We start from the raw sequence: 21,714 nt of genomic DNA on the forward strand, positions 1-21,714 counted from the left end.
GCATTCACATTCATTCTGAATTCATCAGAGTATATTTTCTTGGCTGACTCACAGCCCCATATATACGTATCGTTCACTTACGAGCATTTTATTAGAGGAAAAGAGTTTACATTGAAAGATTACACAAGTGTGACATTACAGAGCCATGAGTCACATCTTTGTGTACGGCGTTACCATGCATTCAGTGTATTGATTCTGCTCCAGTCACAGGAGTTTGGCTGCTCCTCCTGGCCAGCCTGTGAACTTTTCGAATAAAAACTATAGAAAGTTAAACGCGAGATACTCCCGATTTTAAAACATGTGGAGCTATTGAAACGATCGTTTACTCAGCCCAGCAGCTGAGCTTTCCAGAGGTGGCTGCAGAGCCTGGGATGGGCTCTGCTGAACAGGCTCAAGATGCCCCAGGAGAAGCAAAGCCCATCAAGGGCATCACTCCTTCCCCTCCCAGGGCACACCAGGCATAGAAGTGAGAGCTGTTCTCCTGCACTCTTCTGATCCCCAGCTTGCTCAGAAATCCTTTTAGAAGTGATTGCAAAGGAATATGGAGGAGGTAAGAGGAAAGCACAGCTCTACCTCTGAACAGGCTCTCAAAGGATCAGTCTGTCCTGGGATAGATCATCATTTTTCCCCCTTTCAGAACCGTCACTTTTGCTCTTTCACTCTTGGATGGCAGCCAAGCAGCTGTGATCCTCAAAAACAGGAGTCTGGGGCACGTTATCAGAATTTATTGGAGAATTGTTCCTCAAGACTGGCATCTGAGCCAGAGGCCAAGGTAAGGGAGGAGAACAGTCTTCCCTTCTGAGAAATCCAGCCCAGGACCATAAATTGGCTACGACCAGAGGAGATCACAGAAGCTACTTGCATTATTTCTCTCATAATGTCACAGGGCAACGTTGATTTTGGCAAACTTTGTGCAGCAAATGGAAACTCTGCTAGAGACCTGGACTTCCATTAAACGCAAAACTCCAGCAGAGACCGTACAAGAGTGGCATTAAACACCTTTCTGTCAGCACCGATGGGTCTGAGATCTTTAGGGTGACCAGTGCAGGGGGCCCCACCAGCTCACCAGTTTACCCACGGGCACAGTTTACCCAGGGACACGGAGCATCTGTGTCCCTGCCTGTGCTCTGGACTCCTTCCACTTCCACCCTCATGTTCTGGGTCTGGTCCCACCCTGTGCTCCAGGGATGAGGCTGGATCATGGGGCAGCTGCTCTGAGGTGTGGGGGGGTCAAACCCTTCATTCGTGGTGTCTCCCTCAGCATCCCCAGGACAGGGAGCCCTCAGTGTCACCCATCCCACAGCAGGTGCCTCACAGTGTGGTGGAGCTTGGACTCCAGTGTTCCCCCATTCACAGTCCTTTGGTGTCTCCAGGGCAGGAACCCCCCAGTGTCCCCCATCCCACAGCAGGTCCCTCACAGTCCCTGTCAGAGCTTGGCCCCATCAGTGTCCCCTCATGTCACAGACAGTCCCTTGTGTGTGTCAGGGCTGAGTCCCTTTGTTCCCCCATCCCACAGAGGTCCCTCATGGTGTCTCTCAGCACACAGTCCCCTCATGAGGGAGGGTCCCTCAGTATCCCCAGGGCTGGGACCCCTCTGCGACGCCTCATCCCTCAGTGTCCCGAGGGGACACAGAGCCCGCTCGGATCGCCCCCGGCTCCCGGGGACGGGGCACACGGACTGCTCAGATTCCCCTCAGTTTCCCCTCTCCGGCCGCTGCCCGGGGCGAGGGTCGCGGTTCCCCGGCCGCCCCCGGCCCTGCCGCGATCCCCGCGCCGAGGGGAGGGCGGCGAAGGGGGCCCGTCCCCGCTCGGCTCCGCTCCGCCCCGCTCGGGCTGGGACCGCCGCCGCCGCGTCCTTTTATACCGGGGCTAAATTTAGGCTGCGCCCGAGCCGCTGCCTCCCCGCCCGCCCCGTCCGGGACGCGTTTCCTCCGCTCCTGCAATTGGCCTGAGGCCGCCCGCGCCCGCGTTATAAGGTGCGGAGGGCGGCCGGCCGCGCTCGTCCCGCACCATGGCGCTCAGCGACACGGCCCTGCCCTCCTTCGCCACCTTCGCCAGCCCCTGCCGCGAGAAAGCGCTGCACGAAGTGAGTGTCCGAGCGTCCCCCCGCGCCGAGCACCGACGGCTCATCGCAGGGATGGGCGGCGGAGCCGCGGCCCCGCCGCGCCCCCGGGTCTGTCCCCTCGGTCCCCCGGGGCGAACGCACCTCTAACCTTGTCACTTTTCTCTCTCTCCCCAGAGGTGGAAATGCGAGCAGGAGGCCAAGACCCCCGCTGGCACCTGGGGCGGCCTCTCCCCGCGCAAAGAGGATGAAGATCTCAACAACGTGCTGGATTTTATCCTTTCCATGGGCAGCGATGGCTACGGCCAGGGCGCTGCCGGCGGGGACTATCCCCCTGCCCAAGGCGAGAGCAGTGGCTTTTACCAGACAAACCCATCCCCGGGATGCTACAGTGCCCTGGAGCAGGGCAGCCCCCCGCCCTACAGCGCCGGCATCGTGCCGGAGATGATGCGCTCCGAGATGGACTCCAACTACTGCCCTCCTGGCAGCGTCCACGGGCGATTCTTCGTGACACCCACCTTCGGGGGGCCGCAGTTCGTTGAGAACATTAAGCCCGAACCCGACATGGACAATTATGGACCGGTCCTGGGTCTGGTGCCCCAGGCTTGCCCAAAGATTAAGCAGGAGGGCAACGCGACCTGCATGATGGCCTACGAGCAGCCCCGGGTGGCCAGTTCCCCCCAGATCCCCGGGGCAGAGACGCCCCCGCTGAGCCCCGACGATCTCATGGTGAATGACTGCCACACGCAGATGATGTGCCCCTCGTCCGTGCCCTTCCAGCAGAGCTACCACCCCGCCTCCGGCTTCCACCACCCGCAGACCCACCTCCAGTACCAGAACACCTCCCAGTTTGGCCTTTTCGAGGACAGCCTGCCCTTACAGCCCTCGGCGCCCCGGGGCATGCTCACCCCTCCTTCCTCCCCTCTGGAGCTGCTGGACTCCAAACCAAAGCGGGGCCGTCGGTCCTGGCCGAGGAAGAGGACGGCCACTCACACGTGCACCTACGCGGGCTGCGGGAAGACCTACACCAAGAGTTCGCACCTGAAGGCCCATCTCAGGACACACACAGGTAAAGAGGGCTGCTGGCTTCACCCGGGGATGCGCTGCGGGCGGGTTGGGGTAGCCCTGGGTTAAATACCTGCTTTAAAACGGGGCTTTAAGTGTTAAGTCCGGGCGTGCTCGCAGAGCTGTGGCAGGTGGGCAGGGCTGTAACGTCCAGGTGTTTTCCTGTGCAGGTCAAAGCTTTTCTAAAGCCTTTTTCACGGCAGGTACGGGTGGGGAAGGGAATTGCTGGAGCAGTTCTGTCTGGGTTTAAGGCACAGGGATAAGCTCGGGAGGCTGCCCGGCTGCCGTGGGAGTGCCCTGCTGAGTCACCACTCTCCGCTCTCCCCGCCAGGTGAGAAGCCCTACCACTGCAACTGGGAAGGCTGCGGCTGGAAGTTCGCCCGCTCCGACGAGCTCACCCGCCACTACCGCAAACACACGGGGCACCGGCCCTTCCAGTGCCACCTCTGCGACAGGGCCTTCTCCAGGTCCGACCACCTGGCCTTGCACATGAAGCGCCACATGTAGTGCCGGGGACTCCGCCCCGCCGCTGTTGTGGACGATGTTTTCACTGCTCAGGTGCAGAGAAGAGCGTTAAAAAACCTGTAGCTGGTACTACGTGGGGAGGCACCGACCGACCGACGCTCCAGGACGGACGCTGAGGGTTTGACACAAGGAGGCTTAGCCAGGGATCTCCTGCAGAGAATCTGCCGTGACTGTATCAGTGACCTGCCCGTCCCGGTCAGGAGAACAGGGGTTATTATTTATGCAGCTTCTGTGAAGGGTAAACTCCATAAGACTCCATACAGACTGTATAGAAGAAGCTGTAAATATGTTTTGTTTTGTTTTTTTTCCGATTCTAACCGCCCAGTCCTAAGCTTTACAAGACAATGTTTGTATGGAAACTGCCTGAAGTTGACCCTAGAAGAGATAAAATGAATGTTACTGTAGCTAACAATGTTATTTTAGATCTCAGTTGAAGGCATGGCTAAGAGAACACTCCTCTTGTTAGACTGTTTGGTTCACAGGTGCAATAATATTCTTGTTTGCCATGATCTACACTAGAAGTACAGGGCTTGATGTCTTGTAAGAAAATAACCTATTTTACTGTAATTTTTTATATATTGTAAATAATTTTATACAATGAGAAATATTGTATATGTAAATAGAAGACAAATGGGTATTTTGCCTATTTCTGTTTTTATAAAAACGTAATTTTTCAATGTTTGAAAACATTTCATCTTTTTAATAAAATAAGTTTTTAATTGCTGTGATTTTTATTCTCCTTTGAGATCTCCCTGTTACTTTTTCCCTGATGGCTGGACCAGCAACCACTCGGTTTTGTTTTAAATCACCAACAACTGTAAGAAGACACTTTAAAAAATCTGAGCCATGGATTTTTCTAAAACAGACAGCAGAGTAAGTAATTCATTCCCAGTGGTAAATAAGATACAGTACAGTGCTTTATCAAAAACTCAAATAGGAAAGTAGATCATATTCAAAACATACTTCCTAAAAATGGTTAAGTAAGCAACACTGTAATTTCAGTCTCATTTCTAGTTTATGCTAAACTATTTTAATAGCATCCTTAATGTTTTCCAGATGCAGTTATAGTTTTGCCAGCAGTGTGTGGGTTTTTACTATAAATTTAAACACTGCATTTTTGTAATTACGGGGGCTTATTTTAAGGCATTCTTATACATAAATTATCCTTGTTCTCAAGAGCTCAGTGCAGAATTCCAATAGAACAGTGGTGGAATTCAAGCACAAATTCACTGCACAGGTTAAAATACCTTCATAACTCATTCCCCAGAACTTAAATTCACTTAATAGTTTGTAGTCCCACCTAGATTTCAGGAGTTAAGAAAGATATTAAATATTTAGGGGGGTGGGGGTGGAGGGGGAGGAAATCAGCCAGGAATCCAGATTCTGAAAACTATAATCACAAATAAACTGGATACTGCAACAGCTATAGCAGTAAATAGCCACAAAAGCCAAATTGAGCCCCCCAAAAAGCTCTTCCCCAGCTGTAAATGAGCTCAGAAGTCCAAGAAGTAAATCTGAGCAAGTTATTTGAAACTCTGACAAGGATCCTCTGTTTTTACAGCTCGAGTTTAGTGGTGAGTTTTGATACTTGTAGGACAAAAATCACTGTTAATCAAATATGCAGATTCAGCTTAATATTGCAGCATTTTTTCCCTTAACATCTGGATACATAGAACTTGATTTTAATCAAGATTGTGACATTTTTTTCTGATTTTACATGTTAGAAAATACACAAGAATGAAATCAACAGGAATACATTTAGAGTAAGTGCAAATATAGCTGTTCTTCTGTGAAAGCAAAGGCTGCAGTTGTTCATGTGGAACAGATGTATTTTGGGCTTCTAATCATTGGCATGGAAGAATGAGTTCCACATTTCACTTTTATAGCTCTTTCAAAGTGAAATACAAGGGAGCTTTAACGTTTCTTCATCAAAAACAAAACTCATTTATTTGTTAGAAAAAAATAAAATTGCACAATCTGATTCCAGAAAGTGAGGATGACTTAAAGATGTTCTAAACTTGGCACATTCATTGTTGCAACAGTTCTAGGTATTTCCTTCTCTTTCCCCATAGCTGAAGATTTTCATATTTCAGCATGTCCTTTGGTGTTTAGAACTTCAAGAAAACAACTTTTTAAATTCTTACTTTTACCTATTGGTACTCACCTGGCTTTCCCTCATTCTTTCTGAAGAGCCAGAAATAGTTTTAGTCATTCCCAGGTTTCAGGGATGCAGTGCAAGCTTAAACTATTCACTGTTTTGTGACACAATTAGAGGAGACACAGAGGTGTGACATCCCTGTTCCTGAGAAGAGAATGTTCCAAGGAGATTCAGAGCCCCTTCCAGTGCCTAAAGGGACTCCAGGAGGGCTGGAGAGGGACTTGGGACGAGGGATGGAGGGACAGGACACAGGGAATGGCTTCAAAGTGAAAGAGGGGAAATTTCAGTGGGATATTGGAAAGGAATTCCTCCCTTTGAGGGTGGGGAGGGGCTGGGATGGAATTCCCAGAGAAGCTGTGGCTGCCCCTGGATCCCTGGAAGTGTCCAAGGCCAGGTTGGAGCAACCTGGGCTAGTGGAAGGTGTCCCTGCCCACAGCAGGGGGTGGAACTGGATGGGCTTTGAGGAGCCTTCCAACCCAAACCATTCTGGTATTCTGGGATTCCAGGGGTGGAAGGCAATTCCAGGGGTGGAAGGCAGCTGCAGCCAGTGACCCAGCACAGAGGAGATGGTTCTGCAGTGCCTGTGCAGAGACAAATGTTACCCCAGTCACCAACCCTCAAAAAACCCTCGTGTGGCTCCTCTGCATCACCCACCACGGTGGGAGCTCCAGGACCCCGGCATGGGAGCATCCAAACCTGCCTTGGCTCCAGGGAAGGGTCTGGCTGAGAGGGTCATCACCTCTGCTCCTCTTCTCCTGCTCACTAGAAAGTTTTGAGATAAAACACTCCTTATCTGCCTGATACTGTTACCAAATAACACCCAAACCCCGAGGAACGGTGGAGGCAGCGCAAGGAGGAGCAGGTTGTGCCCTCTGAGCTTTTAGATCTGTGACTCAACTGAAAATAGGGCAAAGGTATAAATATCAAAGACCTCATATAAAAATATATAAACACAGGCCTCTGAAAGTGGGGAGGGATGGGGGGCAAAACACTAATAAAAGTTCACGAGAAACTGTCATTGTTAAAGGGAGGGCACATGTGATAATTGCTGTGTGGTCTTTACAGGAAACAGCAGGTTCTTAAATCTTGAGATCATCTTGGAGCAGAAAAAAAGAGATGCTGATCTCATTCTTCTCACATTCCATTATGAGTAATTCTAACTCTCTTTGTCTTTTTTCTTTTTTTTTCTTTCTTTAATTGTCTTAAATGAGTACATCCGAAGATGTAATTCCAGTAATCTCCCAAGCCTCCCCTGGTCAGCAGGAAATCACTAACGCTCCACATCTTCTAATAACAGACCACCAGGTTGTCATCTCTCAAGTAATTTTGTTCTAATTAACCAGCTGCCTCCCCGGGAGCATCCAGCCACCGCGATCCGCAGCGATCCTGGATTCGATTTTGTCATGCCAGGGAAAGGGAAAAACAACAGAGGTTGTAGTTAAACCTGACGGGAGGAAATGTAGAGTCCGTTGTAAACAAGATTTTCACACATATTCTTCTAAGATACCGCAGCGATGGGCTCACTATTGTTGCAAGATAGATTGTGAGATTAGATAGAGCTCGTTCAGTGCAGAAACGAGCAAATCCTGCACAAAGGTCCTGGTGAAAGTTTCAGCAAATATTTCTGAACTAAGGCACCATCCCGAGGAGCCCCTGCCCAGTCAGTTCATCCACGCGGGGGTTCAGAGCGTTGTGTTTCGTTCTGCTGAGAACGGTTTGTCTCTCACCTGTCGGGAGAGTCAGTTAAACCTTTAAACCAGCCCCGACACGGGAACTCGTCTGCAGAGACACCGTAACCCCCAAACAGCCCGAACAGCCCCGGGTCCTGTGACCCCAAAACAGCCCCGGGTCCTGTGACCCCCAAACAGCCCCGGGTCCTGTAACCTCAAGACAGTCCTGAACAGCCCCGGGTCCTGTGACCCCCAAACAGCCCTGAACAGCCCCGGGTCCTGCCGCTGTGGGGACTCTACGGTCGCTCGGTCTGTTCAGCTCTCGAGGGCGACACAGAGCCCTGAGTACAACCAGTACAGCCCAGCACCACCCCAGCACCACCCCAGCACCCTGAAACAGCGCAGCAGCACAGCAGCAGCACAGCAGCACCCTGTGCACAACACCAATGCCCCGGGAAACAGCCCAGCACTACACCAGCATCCTGTGCACAACCAGCACCCTGTGCACAACCAGCACCACACCAGCACCTCAGCAGTACCCTGGGAACAGCCCAGCACCACACCAGCACCAACCACACCAGAACCCTGAGACAGCCCAGCACCACCCCAGTGCCCCGGGGTACAGCCCTGTGAGCCAGCGGGCAGGGCACTTTCAAATCCTTTTTTTTTCAACCCTACAGTGGAAGGCGGGACTAGAAACCCTCTGGCTTTTCTGGAAGTTCACTTTAGATTCAGTTCTGCAGCTGATCATGGCTGGGGGAGTCAAGCTTTGGTGCTGACCGTGGTTCACCTCGTGCAGGGACGAGGCATTTCTGCCCCTGTGAGCCCTTGGTTACTCACAGCCGTTTACAAACTGCCTGAAAACATTGACTGGCTCTAAACTTCAGTCCTCCATCCACAAGAAGTGCCAAAAAAAGTTTGTCCACTCTTCAAATTATAGGATTGTGTGGTTCTGTGGTTTTCTGTGGTAGAAGCTCTGTGGTTTCTAAAGCTATTTTGTGCACCTCTAACACAGAGTAGCTGTTAGGCTTTGCTCAAATTGAATTTTCAAAGCCAGAATCCCAAGCTCTAGCAATTTCTTTTGCTATATTTAAATGAAACAACTACAATAAAGTCATGTAGCCACTGCTATGGCAACTAGCAGTGTTGGGGGGAAACAGAGAGAGGAAAATTCAACCCAAACCCCCCGTAATTTAACAGGGAGAAAGCTGTCCCCGTTGCTACCATCAGAAACCTACTTGGTGGCACCTACAAACCTTAAAATTCCTTCTTGTCCTGGAAGCAGCTGCTCTCAACTGGGTCTGCCACAGGCCCCACCTGCCCAGGACATGTCCTGGGTGCCACGAGTGGAGCAGTCAGAGCTCCTGAACTCTGGCCCTGCAGCAGCTCCTCTGCCCTGGCCCGGGATTCGGCACAAACACGATTCCCATGGATTTGGAGAACAGGGAATGGGTTTACAAGCCAAACACCAGTAACCTAAAGCACGTGGCCATGCTCAGCTCACAGGGCCTGGAGGTAACCAGCTCAGCTTATTGATTCCCAGAGACTCCTTAAAGCTCTGTATGGTTTGATCCCACAAATCCCATTCCCAGCTGAGACTGGGAACAGCCTCTGCCATAAACCAGCACCCTCCACTTGCAGCACACAGAGGGTGTAGGGATTCATCCTAAACTTCTTAGGCAGAAAATCTGTTTGATTTAATCTTTTGAGGTGTGACATTTCAGCCACAATTATTTGATCTTACAATATTTAGTGCAGACACAATAAAGGAGCCATAAGCACCTGCTTTATGGAATGAAGAGGGATTAACTTTCCCAAAGCCTCCTTTCCAAGCACAAGGAGAGCAGGAGCAATGAAGTTTTCATTTGCTCTCTCACCACCCTTAGCATTAGTTACCTGCTCATTTACCTGCTCCCATTATAATTCTTTTTTAGCAAATCAGAACTTTTCTGCCCCTTTTGGTCAGCATAAATTCCTGAACACGGAAACTGCAGGTGAACTTACCTGGTGCAGGTTTACAATTAGATAGGGTATTCCTTTAAATCACTTTTACCGTGGTTTCTTGCACTTCTTACAGCTCAGAGCATTCCTGGAATTCTGACATATCATTATGTCATCAGGAGATATTTGGAATATCACATTGGACGTGATCCTCTGAAATTTAATATATTTTAATATGTTAGTGAGAAGCTACTGAGCCTGAGGCTTAAACACAAAACAAAACACACAGAAAAACACCCTCAAATCCCAACAACCACTTTTTTTTACAGCCTGTGCATGATGGCAGCGTAAATGGAGTTTGATATCTTAATGATTTTATATTATATTGCAAAATAAGGGATATAGGAAGCCTGGGTGTCCTTCCTGTGGGTGCAAGGGTTGGGCAGAGAGCACAGGGCTTTGTCATTCTGAAAACTGTGATCAAGGACATTTATGGCAAGTTAAACAGCAGGAATATATGATGTTTGCTGTTGCAGAGTGTGACGAGATCTCATCAATAAGGAAGGCTCCAGCAACTGCAAGAGACGCTGCATCAGCACCAATAAAAAGTCTTAATTGTTGTCATTACATTAAAAAAAAAGTCAACCAGACAGGAGGGAAAAGGTACTTGGAGTGACTGCACTGATACTCACCTACAGCAGACGGGGATTCAGCAATTCCCGAGATAAACCTGGTGGCAATTCCAGCACAGCTCCAGGAGCTCCGAGTTCCACCAGGGGAGTTGGGCTTGGGGTGTGTTCAGGAACACTCAGCAAATGGTGCAGTTGTGTTTAACAGCTGGGCTCGGAGCTTGGAGAGCCTTTAGGGTCAAGTTTCCACTTGTAAATGCTTTTCCTGAGCAGGATGGAGACACATCCCTTCCCAGGGAACAGGGTACAGGGGGTCCTTTAGGATTAAGCACGGACAAGGAAGATTAGGGAAGTATTTGGGAAAGCCTGAGGATGAGAACACTGCGCAAGTCAGACCCCAAAAATCTGAGTGGGAGCAAAACATGGGCCATGATTTCATAAGAGATGATCTAATTGTAAACCTGTGCCAGGTAAGTTCACCTGCAGTTTCCGTGTTCAGGAATTTGTGCTCACCAAAAAGGGGCAGAAAAGTTCTGATTTGCTAAAAAAGAATTATAATGGGAGCAGGTAAATGAGCAGGTAACTAATGCTAAGGGTGGTGAGAGAGCAAATGAAAACTTCATTGCTCCTGCTCTCCTTGTGCTTGGAAAGGAGGTTTTGGGGAAGTTAATCCCTCTTCATTCTATTTTATAAGGACGGGAGGAATTGGGTTGGGAGTTGTGCCCGTGTGTGACACAATGCAGCCAAATCCTGGCTCCAGAATGTCAACACTCCAAAAATATTGCTGGAGACCAACCTGCCTTGGCAACCTGCTGGAACCAGCCCAGCTGGTGCTCACCCTGCTCGACGTGCAGGAGCAGAGCCAGCAAACAGTGGGAGCACAGTGAGTCAAAGGGAATAACGTGGAAGGGTCCGATAGTGAGGTGTGTTTTTCCAGGCAGCAGAAGGGTTTGTCCATGGTGATCTCTCCAACCCCTCCCAGTGTACATTTTCTGGATGTTCAGCGTTGCCTCACACAAATTGTTTTGGGAAGGGTGCGGCGCCGGGTTTTGTGACTGCGCTGCTCCAACGCGGCCAGGACAGGGGAGAGAGGGAAGGACAGGAGGGAAAACAGCACGAAAAAGATCCCAGCACAGAGAATCCAGTGGTTGCTCAAAGGAAGATTCATGAATTTGACACAAAAACTTGTGAAATTGTGGATTAAAAAAAAAAAAAGTAAAGAACGATCGCCAAAGTCTCAGAGCTCCAAAAAGTAACTTTTCATTTATTATATTAAACAATAACAATTCTCTTATTATATTAAACAATAAACACATGAGATGGGTTAAAATTAAAATACCTTTCAATTTGTTATGATATTTGAAAGATAAATATAGCTACAACAATGTACATATTTGGAGATATTAGTCAAATTTAGGTCAACATTGCAGCTTTCACTTTGTGTTTCCACCTTTTTTAGGTCAGACTGGAGAATATTAAAAGGGACACCAGAAGAGGACTGTAATTGTAACAGCAGGAGGAACCACAGTCACTGTGAGTTTTCCTTTAGAAGTTAAACTTAAAGGGGAAGGCAGAAGTTGGAAAAATGAAAATTCAATTTTATAACAAATTAGCCTTTATTTATAAAACTTTCAAGTAAAAAGAGCAGTATATCAACTGATCAAACAGGTGTGTCAATGAATAACAGTTAACATATTTACTTTAAAAATAAATCTGTGATTCCACCACACTCCAAGCAAAATTCCTTTCTAAGAAAAGATGGGTGTTGTGAAGTCTAAAGAGATGCAATGGTTGACACACACCAAAAACTTGGCTGTTCCACTAGTGTAGGAACATAATTGAATTAGATCATTAATAGCACAGATCAATTCACTTCAACAGAGTTCCAGCTCTAAACAAGGATTAAACAGAAATGAAATTCCTGAGAGGGAGGAAAAAATGCAGAAGAAAGGAGAAATCAAACTCTTACACGAGGGAAAGCAACAACTCTACTTGGACCAAAACTCCTTGGGCCACAGTTCTACAGAATAAATATTCTTCTCAATGGAGAAACACTAAAGAAGAAATAGTAACCCCAAAAGGATTATAAGAAGGAATCCAAGAAAAGTGCATTATCGTTGAGCATAAGATGACAAAATAATTTCTACAAAATTTCTGCCACCAGATTTCACAGAGAGGAATTAAAAATAAAATAAAATTTTTTTAAAAAAAGGGTTACACAGACACAGCTTGGAATTTCCTACACTTTGAGGGCACAGTACATGGGACAAAACCCAGGAAGGACTGACAGCCCTCACAGAGGTTCCACGAGGAAAAATGTGCCTACATAAAAATACTTCATCCAGCACTACTGTGGAAGGAGGACTTTGATGAGCATCTGGGTTTATTGCAGGATGACTGGGAGGTTTTACAATGAGACAACTGGAGGGAAACCACTGGAGGCCAAAGTGAGCACAGGGGGCTGGGAGGGCTGGGTGGTTACTCAGGGCCTGTGTCCCACGTGCATGTGCAGGCCCAACGTGGGTAATTGTCTGTCTGTCCTGTTCAACTGTTGTGCCTCAGTGTTCTGTGCAATCCAGGCCTTTCCATGAGTCATCCCAGTGATGATATTCCCTATAAAACACACGTGTGCCACCATAAAACCTGCTGAACTCCTGGTGATTGCTCAAGGTACCACAGAGTCTAATTCCCTTTAGTTAGAAAGTTAGAATCACCTCCACTCTTTCCCCAAAGCCAAGAATGCAATGGGTAATTCTTCCTGAAGTGGAAATGGAGGAAAAACAGAGCTGGAATTCAGATGACAATTATGTGCAACCAACTGAACTGGAATGAAGCAAGAAAAACATGTTTTTCACCTCTGCCTGTGACTGTCTGGGGGATGTGTGTGTATGGGAACAGCTCCTTAAAATAGTTTTTTTAAAAGGAAAAAAAAAAAGGAAAGAGAGAAGTGAAACTACAAGCAAATGGAGGAGAAAACTCACTGCCTCAGCCCAGAGAAAAAAGAAAAGATGACATGAGCATCACATGCGAGATCAGCAGTTGAGCCCAGATTCCAAAAGACACTTTAAAAACTCCAAAGAATGTGAAATCACATCCAGTGCAGATGATTCCTACTTTCTGCCAGGTTTCTCCTACACTTGGCACAGCTAATAAACACAGTTTTTCATGCCAATGAAAGAAATATCAAAACAAATTGACCAGAAATAATTTCTCCTGTGTTTTTTTTTTTCCTTTCTTTCTTTCACCAGAACTTTGAAATTCTCAGAGCCATGAGCTAATCTGTGTTTCTGTACAAATTCCATTTCTGTACCCATCTCTGGTTACAGAATCCACACACACACACAGCTTCAATATGTAGAATATATCTGCATATTCCACATATTCATTGTATATACACAGTTTATGTACAGCACAAAGAACTATACCCTGGACAGAGCATGTGGACATGTGGAGTATATACACACACTATTATTACATTATACAATACACTATATATATATATATACACATAGACACAGATAATATGGATCTCACTGTACACTGTATATGCACTGGGGATACTCACATTTGCCAGCTCTTGCATTGTACATATTTTCTCTGCTCAAATAGCAACAGGCCTGTTTGTGCTTTAAATTTCACTGTTCTGGAGGAAGAAGAGCAATGTCTTGCACTAAAGTTTTGCCTTAAAGAACAAGTGCAGGTATTGTACAAACACTGAGTTACAGCAGAGGGAAACACCGTGGGGAATCTTCATTTTTATGTGGAAAATGTATGAAATACCAAGGGGAGAAATCACAGCAAAGTTTTCTTCTACTGCAGTGCCAACATTTTGAATCAAGAGTGTTTCAGTAAACTTAATGTTCCTAAATCTAATACACTGTGCATAGAGAACATGTTCTGTCCTGGTTCATTGATCTGCAGTTACTGTCCAAGCAAATATGAGGAAGAGTCAATAAGGAAACAGGAAAATGAGCTCTAACACTACATGGAATGCTGGATTAATTCACATTTCTGCCTTCCTGCTGAACATCTTGAAAACACCAACTCATTGCCTTAGAAGAATTATAAATCACAGTATTTTAGAGCCCTGACAAAGCAGCAGGAAATCTTGTTATGGTGCATAACTCTGAGAATTAATCAAGCTATTAAGTCATCCACCCTGTCCCACTGGAGTGACACCATCCCAGCAGAGCTCCAGGAGTGGGTTTCCTTTCTCAAAGGGCACCACACACGTGAAGGGGGTTTTACTGTAGCAAAAGAGACCCCACAAGGACTCAGGCCCAAGTGAGAAGGAGAATCTTACACATGGATAGTTTGTTTAACTTCCCTGGGAATCCTGCAGCCACTTGCTTTTGAAAATTGCTCTTTTTATCTCATGTTAGTTACAAGCAGACCCAAGTTTGCTCTCAGAGACTTCAAGTCCTGCACACCAACAGAAAAGAGAATTTTTCAACATTTTAGTATGTTTGATCATTTAATCCTACAGATTTTAGAGAAAAATTACCACAATGGGAAGGGATTTCAAATCAGATTCTGTAAAATTAGAAGTGCATCCCAAAGGGGTCATTAAAGGAGAGTATTAAAGATGATTACATGGTTGGTTTTGATATTAGAAATACATCTTCTCCCTTTTTAAGGGGAATTAAAGATTCACATTATTTGTAGTACCATTAGCACAGGAGACACACAGCAAAGAGGGAATTGTGACTCCTAAAAACAACACCCCAAACGTGGCTGGATGTGTGTGTTTGCACACTCACCCACCACCCCAAAGCCTGAGACCACAAATGGCACATCTTGGGCTGCATTTCAGAGCTGAAAACTACCAAGATGCTTAAAATGACCCAATCTGATTCTTATCTCTGCATCAGGAAAGCATCCAGAATAAGGCAATCACAGCACAGCAGGGAGAGGTTGTTTGCATCCACTGAACAGGCACTATTGTTGTAATATGAAAATAAAGGTAACTGAAGCAAGGACATAAAAACCAGAAATGCATTAAAGGTGATGAAGGAATACCACATTAAAAAAAACAAACCAAAAAACTGAGAAAATGTTGTAAGATAAGGGCTGCATCACTAAAACCCCAGAATGTTAAGCTTTGTATTCCCACAGGGCAGGAAATAAGACTGAGGATGTGTAAAAATGTTGTGGTAGGTTCCCTACTCTATGAGACAGAAAAGTCCAAGGCAAAGACAACTGTAGTTTTAGAATTCCTGTAATCAGAAAAGGCATTTTTAGTAAGTAAAGAATTCACAGCCTTATTTTCTGTATGACATGCCAGACACATGCTGTGCTGCCCTTCCCAGGTGGGAGCAGTCAGTGCACAGAAAACCTGCCCCTACCTGCTCTGGGTGCTGCAAACTGGATTTCAGAGCCAACCCAGAGCACCAGTGCTGCCAGAACTTATGTGTGAATATGTATTTGGCAAATAAAAACTGATTCAACTTGGCCTTATTTCAGCTAACTCAGGTTTGATCTGTAACCCCATAGGACTGGTGGAATTAAAGAAGCAGAGGTGGGGACACAGCTCGGGCTGTTGTGCTGGCATTGGAGCAAATGAGGGTACAGTGGGTTGTAGGGATGGACACTCCTCAAACTTGGCCATTTTTCCATTGCTTGATTTCCTGATTTCACATGAAAGCAGCACCCAAACGTGTATCACCACCCTTTGCTTATGACACAGCAAAATTTTACTTCATAATTGAACTGCCAAATGATTTATCCAATTTACTACAGCTGAACGAGCTCCCTCTTTCACCACGTCACATACAATTATTAAAACCCAATGCAAACAAATGTTTAAATTAGAACTATTCATTCATAAAGTCTTCAAGTCTGTACTCTTTTACACAGTTCACTGTTTGTATCCATCATATATAAACTGCTAGATTCTTTTGTAAAAGTCACATCTTCTGGATTAAAAGGGACCATCTAATAATGAATTTATGCTTTGACACAGATGATGCAGGTGACAAACTGATTAGGCTACCATGAATTATTAAATAAACGTAACAAGTGAAAGCTAATTCTATAAATATTCTCTTTTTTATGACATTTTCTGCAGCCTCCAAACCCCCAATGGAATTCAGGTTATAAAAAGCCAGGTTCACACGTTGCAGTTTCCTACGTGCAACATTTGTCTTCCAGATAAAAGAAAACTTTCGGTATCTCAGGATTATACGTTAAATTTCTTACAAGCAATAAATTTTTATCTAGAACATATAATACAGCTTATTACAGTGTTTCCTGCAGATTATGCACTTGAGAGAAGCCACACAGAGCCCGGGCGGACGCCCCCAGCCAGGTCTTGTTTAAATCTGAAGGTGACTAAAATTATTTTCACAACAGAAACCAAGGGTTTAGTATTTTTACCAAAAGCCATTTTCCAAGGTTTCTCTTGGACAGGGTGGAGCCCAAGCCCCTCTCTTTTAGGAGTTTGGCATGTCAGCCTTACTGAGGGCAATGGCCAACTCGAGGTCTTCTTGTTCTTGTCTCCGCAACCGGGCCAGTCTTTCTTGCTCTGCTTTCTCACTCTCCCTCTTGGCCCAGGCCAGCTGCTGCTCCTCATTTCCAAACTAAAAAAAAAAAAAAAGGAAAATGGAAAAGAAATTAATAAATTTGCCAACCAGCCAGAAGAAATTATGTGAAAAAACACAATGAAGCTGACTCGTTAAATACACGGGTCGAGCACACCAAGCTGTCTCAGGGCAGTTCTTCTGGATTAAGGTAAAAATCCACTCACTAATTTCCTCACTTTAATTTATTTCCTTAATTTTCTTCTGCCTTCACTTCCTCCTTTAATTTATTTCCTTAATTTCTTCTGCTTTCACTTCCTCCTTTAATTTATTTCCTTAATTTCTTCCTCCTCCCAGCAGGAAGCTAAGCCATGTGGGCTGCACATCCCTGTATCCACGGCTCAGGTGGGTCTGAAAACAGCCACTGGAGCCAAAGAAAAACTCCACAGACACACACAAAAAAAAGCAAAGTTAGTGGCTTGGGAGCACAGCAACTACAGCCATTTTTAAGGATAGTAAATAGCTGGTGAAACCAAGAGTTGTTCACTCCTGTGCAACTCCACTGCAGAGTTTTATTGTGGTGGTTCCTGCTGAGGGTGAGGGGTCTGAGCAGTGATTTTGACATGTGGGAAGTTTCATGCCCAAAGCAAAAGTTACAGAAAGTGCCTCTGTTACTGTTCATAAATTACACACAGAGTTTTTCCAGTAAGAAATATTGTGGGAGAATCCAATTTCCTTCAGCAGAGAACACTAAGGAAATATCCCACATTATAACATTCAGCTCCTAAGCCTGTTTGGGCTCCCCAAAACACATTTAAATACAGTGCAGCCAAACTAGTCCAAAATTATATTCCAGTATTTACCACCGAAAGATGCAAAAGTTTGAATCTTTCTGCACAAAATCTTCAGCTATTTTATTGACACCATACCAATTTTAAGCTCAAATATAATCTGCTCCTGTTTAATTTTAGCAGTTGCTGAGGAGGCCGATGGGAACAGCTGCATGCAAATGTCTGCATTAGAGCCACTTCTAAAATCTGCTTTGTGTTGGCTTTTTTTTTTTGTGCAGGAAAACATATTATTTAGGGTTTTTTTTTTGTGAGGAGACAAATTTCAGCTGGATGTATAGTGCAAAAATTCCCTGTGGGCCTGAGCACAGCCCACGGTGCCACCAGGAGCTGGCACAGCCACACCTAAAATATTGAACTGAGTATTAAAAATGCAACTTTCAGTGCTAGACCTCGTTTAGCTGCATCTACACAATGTGATGGCCCCAGCCCTGCCTCTTCCACGCTGCACTGTATCCGTAATGTTTATTTTTTTAATGTATTTTTTAGGTATTTTTAAATAAATCCACCTATTTGAATTTCTTTCAACCCAAGTCCAATTCTCATTTAGTCATATTATGCTCGTCATTCCTCATTTTATTTCTCTCAAGATGGTTTTTCAGATGATTTGATGCAAAAAAAAATTACATTCCTTCATGTAACACCTCTGCTTTCATCACCAGCAAAATTTAGAGGAGGACCTTTGCATTCTATGTTAGTGAAATACAATAAAAGTGTCACACATTTTGACATTTTTCCTTTTAAAATGAAGAAAAACTACTATCATTTATCATTTAAATAACATCAGCTGACAGGTAAGATTGAAAAGCTCACTAAGATTTTAAATAGATGATTTTTTCAAGGTAAAGATTGAAAATGGAAGCAGGAATTCTGTGTTTATTCCAAGAATTCAGGCAGATCCTTAAGCTGGGATGGAGAATGAACAGTTACTATTTCCAGAAATACAAGAAGCTTTGGTCAAACCATCTGGGGTGTTTTTTTTAATGTTGAGAAACCAGTTTTATTCCTATAGCTTCCATCCTAGGATAAGGCTTCCAAAGAGAGTCCCAATTATAACTTGTTCATGGGACACAAGTTATATTTTTGTGGTTAAGAGTGCTGAGTAAAATAAAAAAAAAACAAAAAGAAAAAGAGGCAAGTGATTCATTGGAAACAAATCTGGATGGGCCTTATTACAAGTGGTTGGCATAAAGGAAAATTTTCAGGAGATAACTCAGTGAAACAAATATGGAACAGTTCATTGATGGCACTGATTGTCTGGAAAAAGGTAATTTACAGGTCATTTAATACAATAACAATTTTCTGTACATGTCCAGGTTTCAAAAATTCTATAAATCTGCATCACACAAGTGCAATTTCATCAAAAACCTCTTTTTTTTTTGCTTTTTCAGAAGCACAGTCAGACCCAAGGTACCAATGAGGAAACCAAATCTCAAAAACTGCACTGACTTGTGTTTACTGAATTTCCAGCTTGCATTGGGAGAAAAAGTTTAGTCCTGTGTTCTGTTTCTTGGAAATTTAAACACTTTCTGTTGGCAAAAAGGTGGCTTTTCTTGTTCTGTAAACTGCAGCTGGAACCTTGAAATACCCAAAATCTGAGCTACCAAAGGGCTCTGTTTTGTTCCAATGAATCGTATTTAATGCCAGCAACAAAGTTAAGAATGCAAGGAGAATACAGGTAAGCTCTGGGTGCAGGAATTTGCCAGTGTCTCATAAAAAATCAAATTTCATAGCGTGCTACTAAGATCTCGTGAAGGTTTTTATGTTCTATCTTTGCAACAGTCAAGGATTTCAATTAAAAATTGGGTTATTTGACTGTTCAGTCCTACATTGATTCATGTGTCAAAAAACCTTCCATAAGTAAAAGTGATTTTCATTTCCATCGTGAATAAAAAGCTTCCCAACCACGAGGCAAAGAGAAGCACAACATTCTCAGTGATTCCAAGGTAATTAGTACATTTAAAACATCATACAGAAGGATTAGGAATTGTCAAGTGGAGCAGCATAATTGTGTTATAGGCAAGGAAAAAAACCCATAAACTGAAGAGAACAGGGATCAAATCCCTCTCTTTTCAGCCAAATTCAGTCAATGCTTCTTTTTTTTTTGTTATAGCAGGGAAAAATCAACTCACAAAACTGATTTAAAAATTTATTTAATTTGATGAAATGCCACTGAACAGGAATTACCAAGTGGCTACTGCTCATTATCTCATTTTTCCTACTTCTTCCTTCTCTTCTAAGGTTAATCTCAGCTGCAAACCTGATGGCACAGCAAATTTGACCCTCTAGGATGGGGATCAGAGATTTTGGTTGATCATTTGATACAATCACTCAAGAGTAAACCACAATTTTAACTTAAGAAATGCAGTGTGCAAAGGAAGATGGCAAGAATTGGGCAACAGTCATTCCATTCCATCATTTGGCTTTCGTTGCAGGAAGAAAATTAAGATGTTGTTGGAAGAAATTTCAGATAAAGCAAGTTTTGCGTCTTATTTTTATTAAGAATGTCACCAGTTTTTATACAATCAGAATTTAACTGTGCAAATCCAACAGGCTGTACCAGCTGTGGTCAAACATACAGAAAACCTTGAACTTGGATGTTTCCAAAGAGATAAATTACAGCCCTGAGGCCCAACTAAAATCTGAACAAATGGCCTCAACGAACAATAGCAAATAGGAAAGTGATACACATTTAATATTAAATAATAAGTAGGAAAAAAAAACCAAACCAACAAACCAAACCCAAACATTAAAAAGAAACAACCTGAAAGATTCAGCTTAAAGCTCCCCACTTGTTGAACACTGACCTGTGTCCAGCAGAGCTGAGGGGCACATTAAGTTGGATGTTTTACTGTCAGAGAACAAAAACATGGGAAAGGAGGGAGAAGCCTGAGGCTGTGGATGGATGGAACAGGTTCCATCCACCCCTGGAAGCAACAAGAACCACACCACTACTGCATTTACAAGGGTTCCCAATTCCAGCACCAAAACCAAAGCCAGGCTTTAGGAACAATGAACAGGCACCTGGCTTTGCTTTCCAACCCTCTGGGACTGTCTTTGGGAGGGCAGGGGGGACCTTTCTATCTTGGTTCTACACAACAATTTTGGTTTTGTTTTTTTTTTTCTTTGTCTTTTCTAAAATATCAGCAACTGGAACAAAATTCAACAGTTAAATTTTCAATCTCTGTCTGGTCTGTGTCCCTCCACGACCACATTCCATCACATACAGCAAATGTTGCGACAGGATTGTCAGAACTTTTCCCACAAACAGTTACAAATGCTTTAGGGAAACTTTCCCTTTAAGGATTTGCTTCTCAGGATATGGTGAAATTGCTATAGAAACGTTCTCAGCAATTGCTTTTTGAGTCTTTACATCGTTGGCTCCCAAAAATCAGTTTACAAAATAGCCTCCATGCAACAAAAACAATACACAGGTTCTGCTACAGAGAATTTGAGAGTAAAGGCACATTGTGCTAAAATAATTTAAATGCAAGTAAACCCTTGAAAATTTAGTATGAAAAACTTCTCTTTTATTGAAAGAATGCCTTTTTATTACAGAAATATTAATACAAAAACAATGAGGACAGCATGAAGGTACTGAGAGACAGAAGCCAGGGAACAGTAGGTTTGCAGGTAAAACAAAAACTCAACAGATTTGCTGCAAGCAGAGCAGAAAGTGGTTTGCTGAGACAAGGAACTTAACTTACAGAGCTGAAGTCTGCAAACCCCAAGGAAGAGTCTTTAGAAGTTTTACTTGAAGAGGAGGGAGCAAATGGATCTTTTCCACTAAATGGGTCCCCAAACCCCTTTTTACTTTGAAACGGGTCACTGCTGTCAGCCCCAAATGGCTGGAATGGATCATGGGGCTTGGGAAAATCTGCAGGCCCAAGGTGGCTGACAGGAGTGCTTTTACCTGGAAAGTTTAGGAAAAAACAAAAACAAAAACAAAAGGAGAAAAAGAGAAGTTACTTACCATGGACAATGCAAAGCCCTGAAATAGGAAACTGTGCTGACACACTTTAAGCATCATCCATCCTCCCTGGGGTGAAAATTTAACCAAATATAATGGTATTCATTCCTCAGTGCAAATCATCTCAAACAGTTGTTTTATTTAAATGGGGTTTATTGTCTTATACATACCAAAATATTAATACCAGCAAGATTTTAAATTATAAAACCCAATATGAAGGCATTTAGTCAAAAGAATTTGACAAGTATGACTTTGATTTTCCAGGATTAGAGGCACTTCAAGTTTAAGTTTGGGATTATATAAAAGGTAAAATACGTAAAAATATGTA

General features: G+C 44.3%; 2 protein-coding genes across 5 annotated transcripts in view; one reads left to right on the forward strand and one right to left on the reverse strand.

The window, feature by feature from the left end:
- The first annotated feature begins 1,986 nt into the window (after positions 1–1,986).
- KLF2 (Kruppel like factor 2) lies at positions 1,987–4,380 on the forward strand. Its single transcript, XM_027706193.1, has 3 exons — positions 1,987–2,086; positions 2,240–3,131; positions 3,459–4,380. Exons 1-3 carry the CDS (start codon positions 2,012–2,014, stop codon positions 3,632–3,634), a joined length of 1,143 nt encoding a protein of 380 aa, XP_027561994.1. The 5' UTR covers positions 1,987–2,011; the 3' UTR covers positions 3,635–4,380.
- An 8,888-nt stretch (positions 4,381–13,268) lies between these two features.
- Positions 13,269–21,714, reverse strand: part of EPS15L1 (epidermal growth factor receptor pathway substrate 15 like 1) — a 44,888-nt gene continuing 36,442 nt past the window's right edge. For 3 of the 4 annotated variants that reach the window (XM_027706113.1, XM_027706114.1, XM_027706116.1), the window contains 2 exons: positions 21,124–21,329; positions 13,269–16,628 (listed from right to left, as the gene is read on the reverse strand). In XM_027706113.1, coding sequence (XP_027561914.1) covers positions 16,482–16,628; positions 21,124–21,329 — 353 coding nt within the window. In that variant the 3' untranslated portion in view covers positions 13,269–16,481. The remainder of the gene's footprint in view (positions 16,629–21,123; positions 21,330–21,714) is intronic. The other variant, XM_027706115.1, reaches the window with a different exon arrangement.

Source organism: Neopelma chrysocephalum, unplaced genomic scaffold, assembly GCF_003984885.1.
Source record: "Neopelma chrysocephalum unplaced genomic scaffold, ASM398488v2 Primary Assembly neopelma1_365, whole genome shotgun sequence".
Taxonomy (NCBI): domain Eukaryota; kingdom Metazoa; phylum Chordata; class Aves; order Passeriformes; family Pipridae; genus Neopelma; species Neopelma chrysocephalum.

What these genes read in the sequence shown, in the direction of transcription:
- KLF2 (XM_027706193.1), top strand. Translation starts at nt 2,012, where the DNA reads ATGGCGCTCAGCGACACGGCCCTGCCCTCCTTCGCCACCTTCGCCAGC. An exon ending in GCGAGAAAGCGCTGCACGAA is followed by an intron (nt 2,087 to 2,239) that starts GTGAGTGTCCGA and finishes CTCTCTCCCCAG; the next exon opens with AGGTGGAAATGCGAGCAGGA. An exon ending in CCATCTCAGGACACACACAG is followed by an intron (nt 3,132 to 3,458) that starts GTAAAGAGGGCT and finishes TCTCCCCGCCAG; the next exon opens with GTGAGAAGCCCTACCACTGC.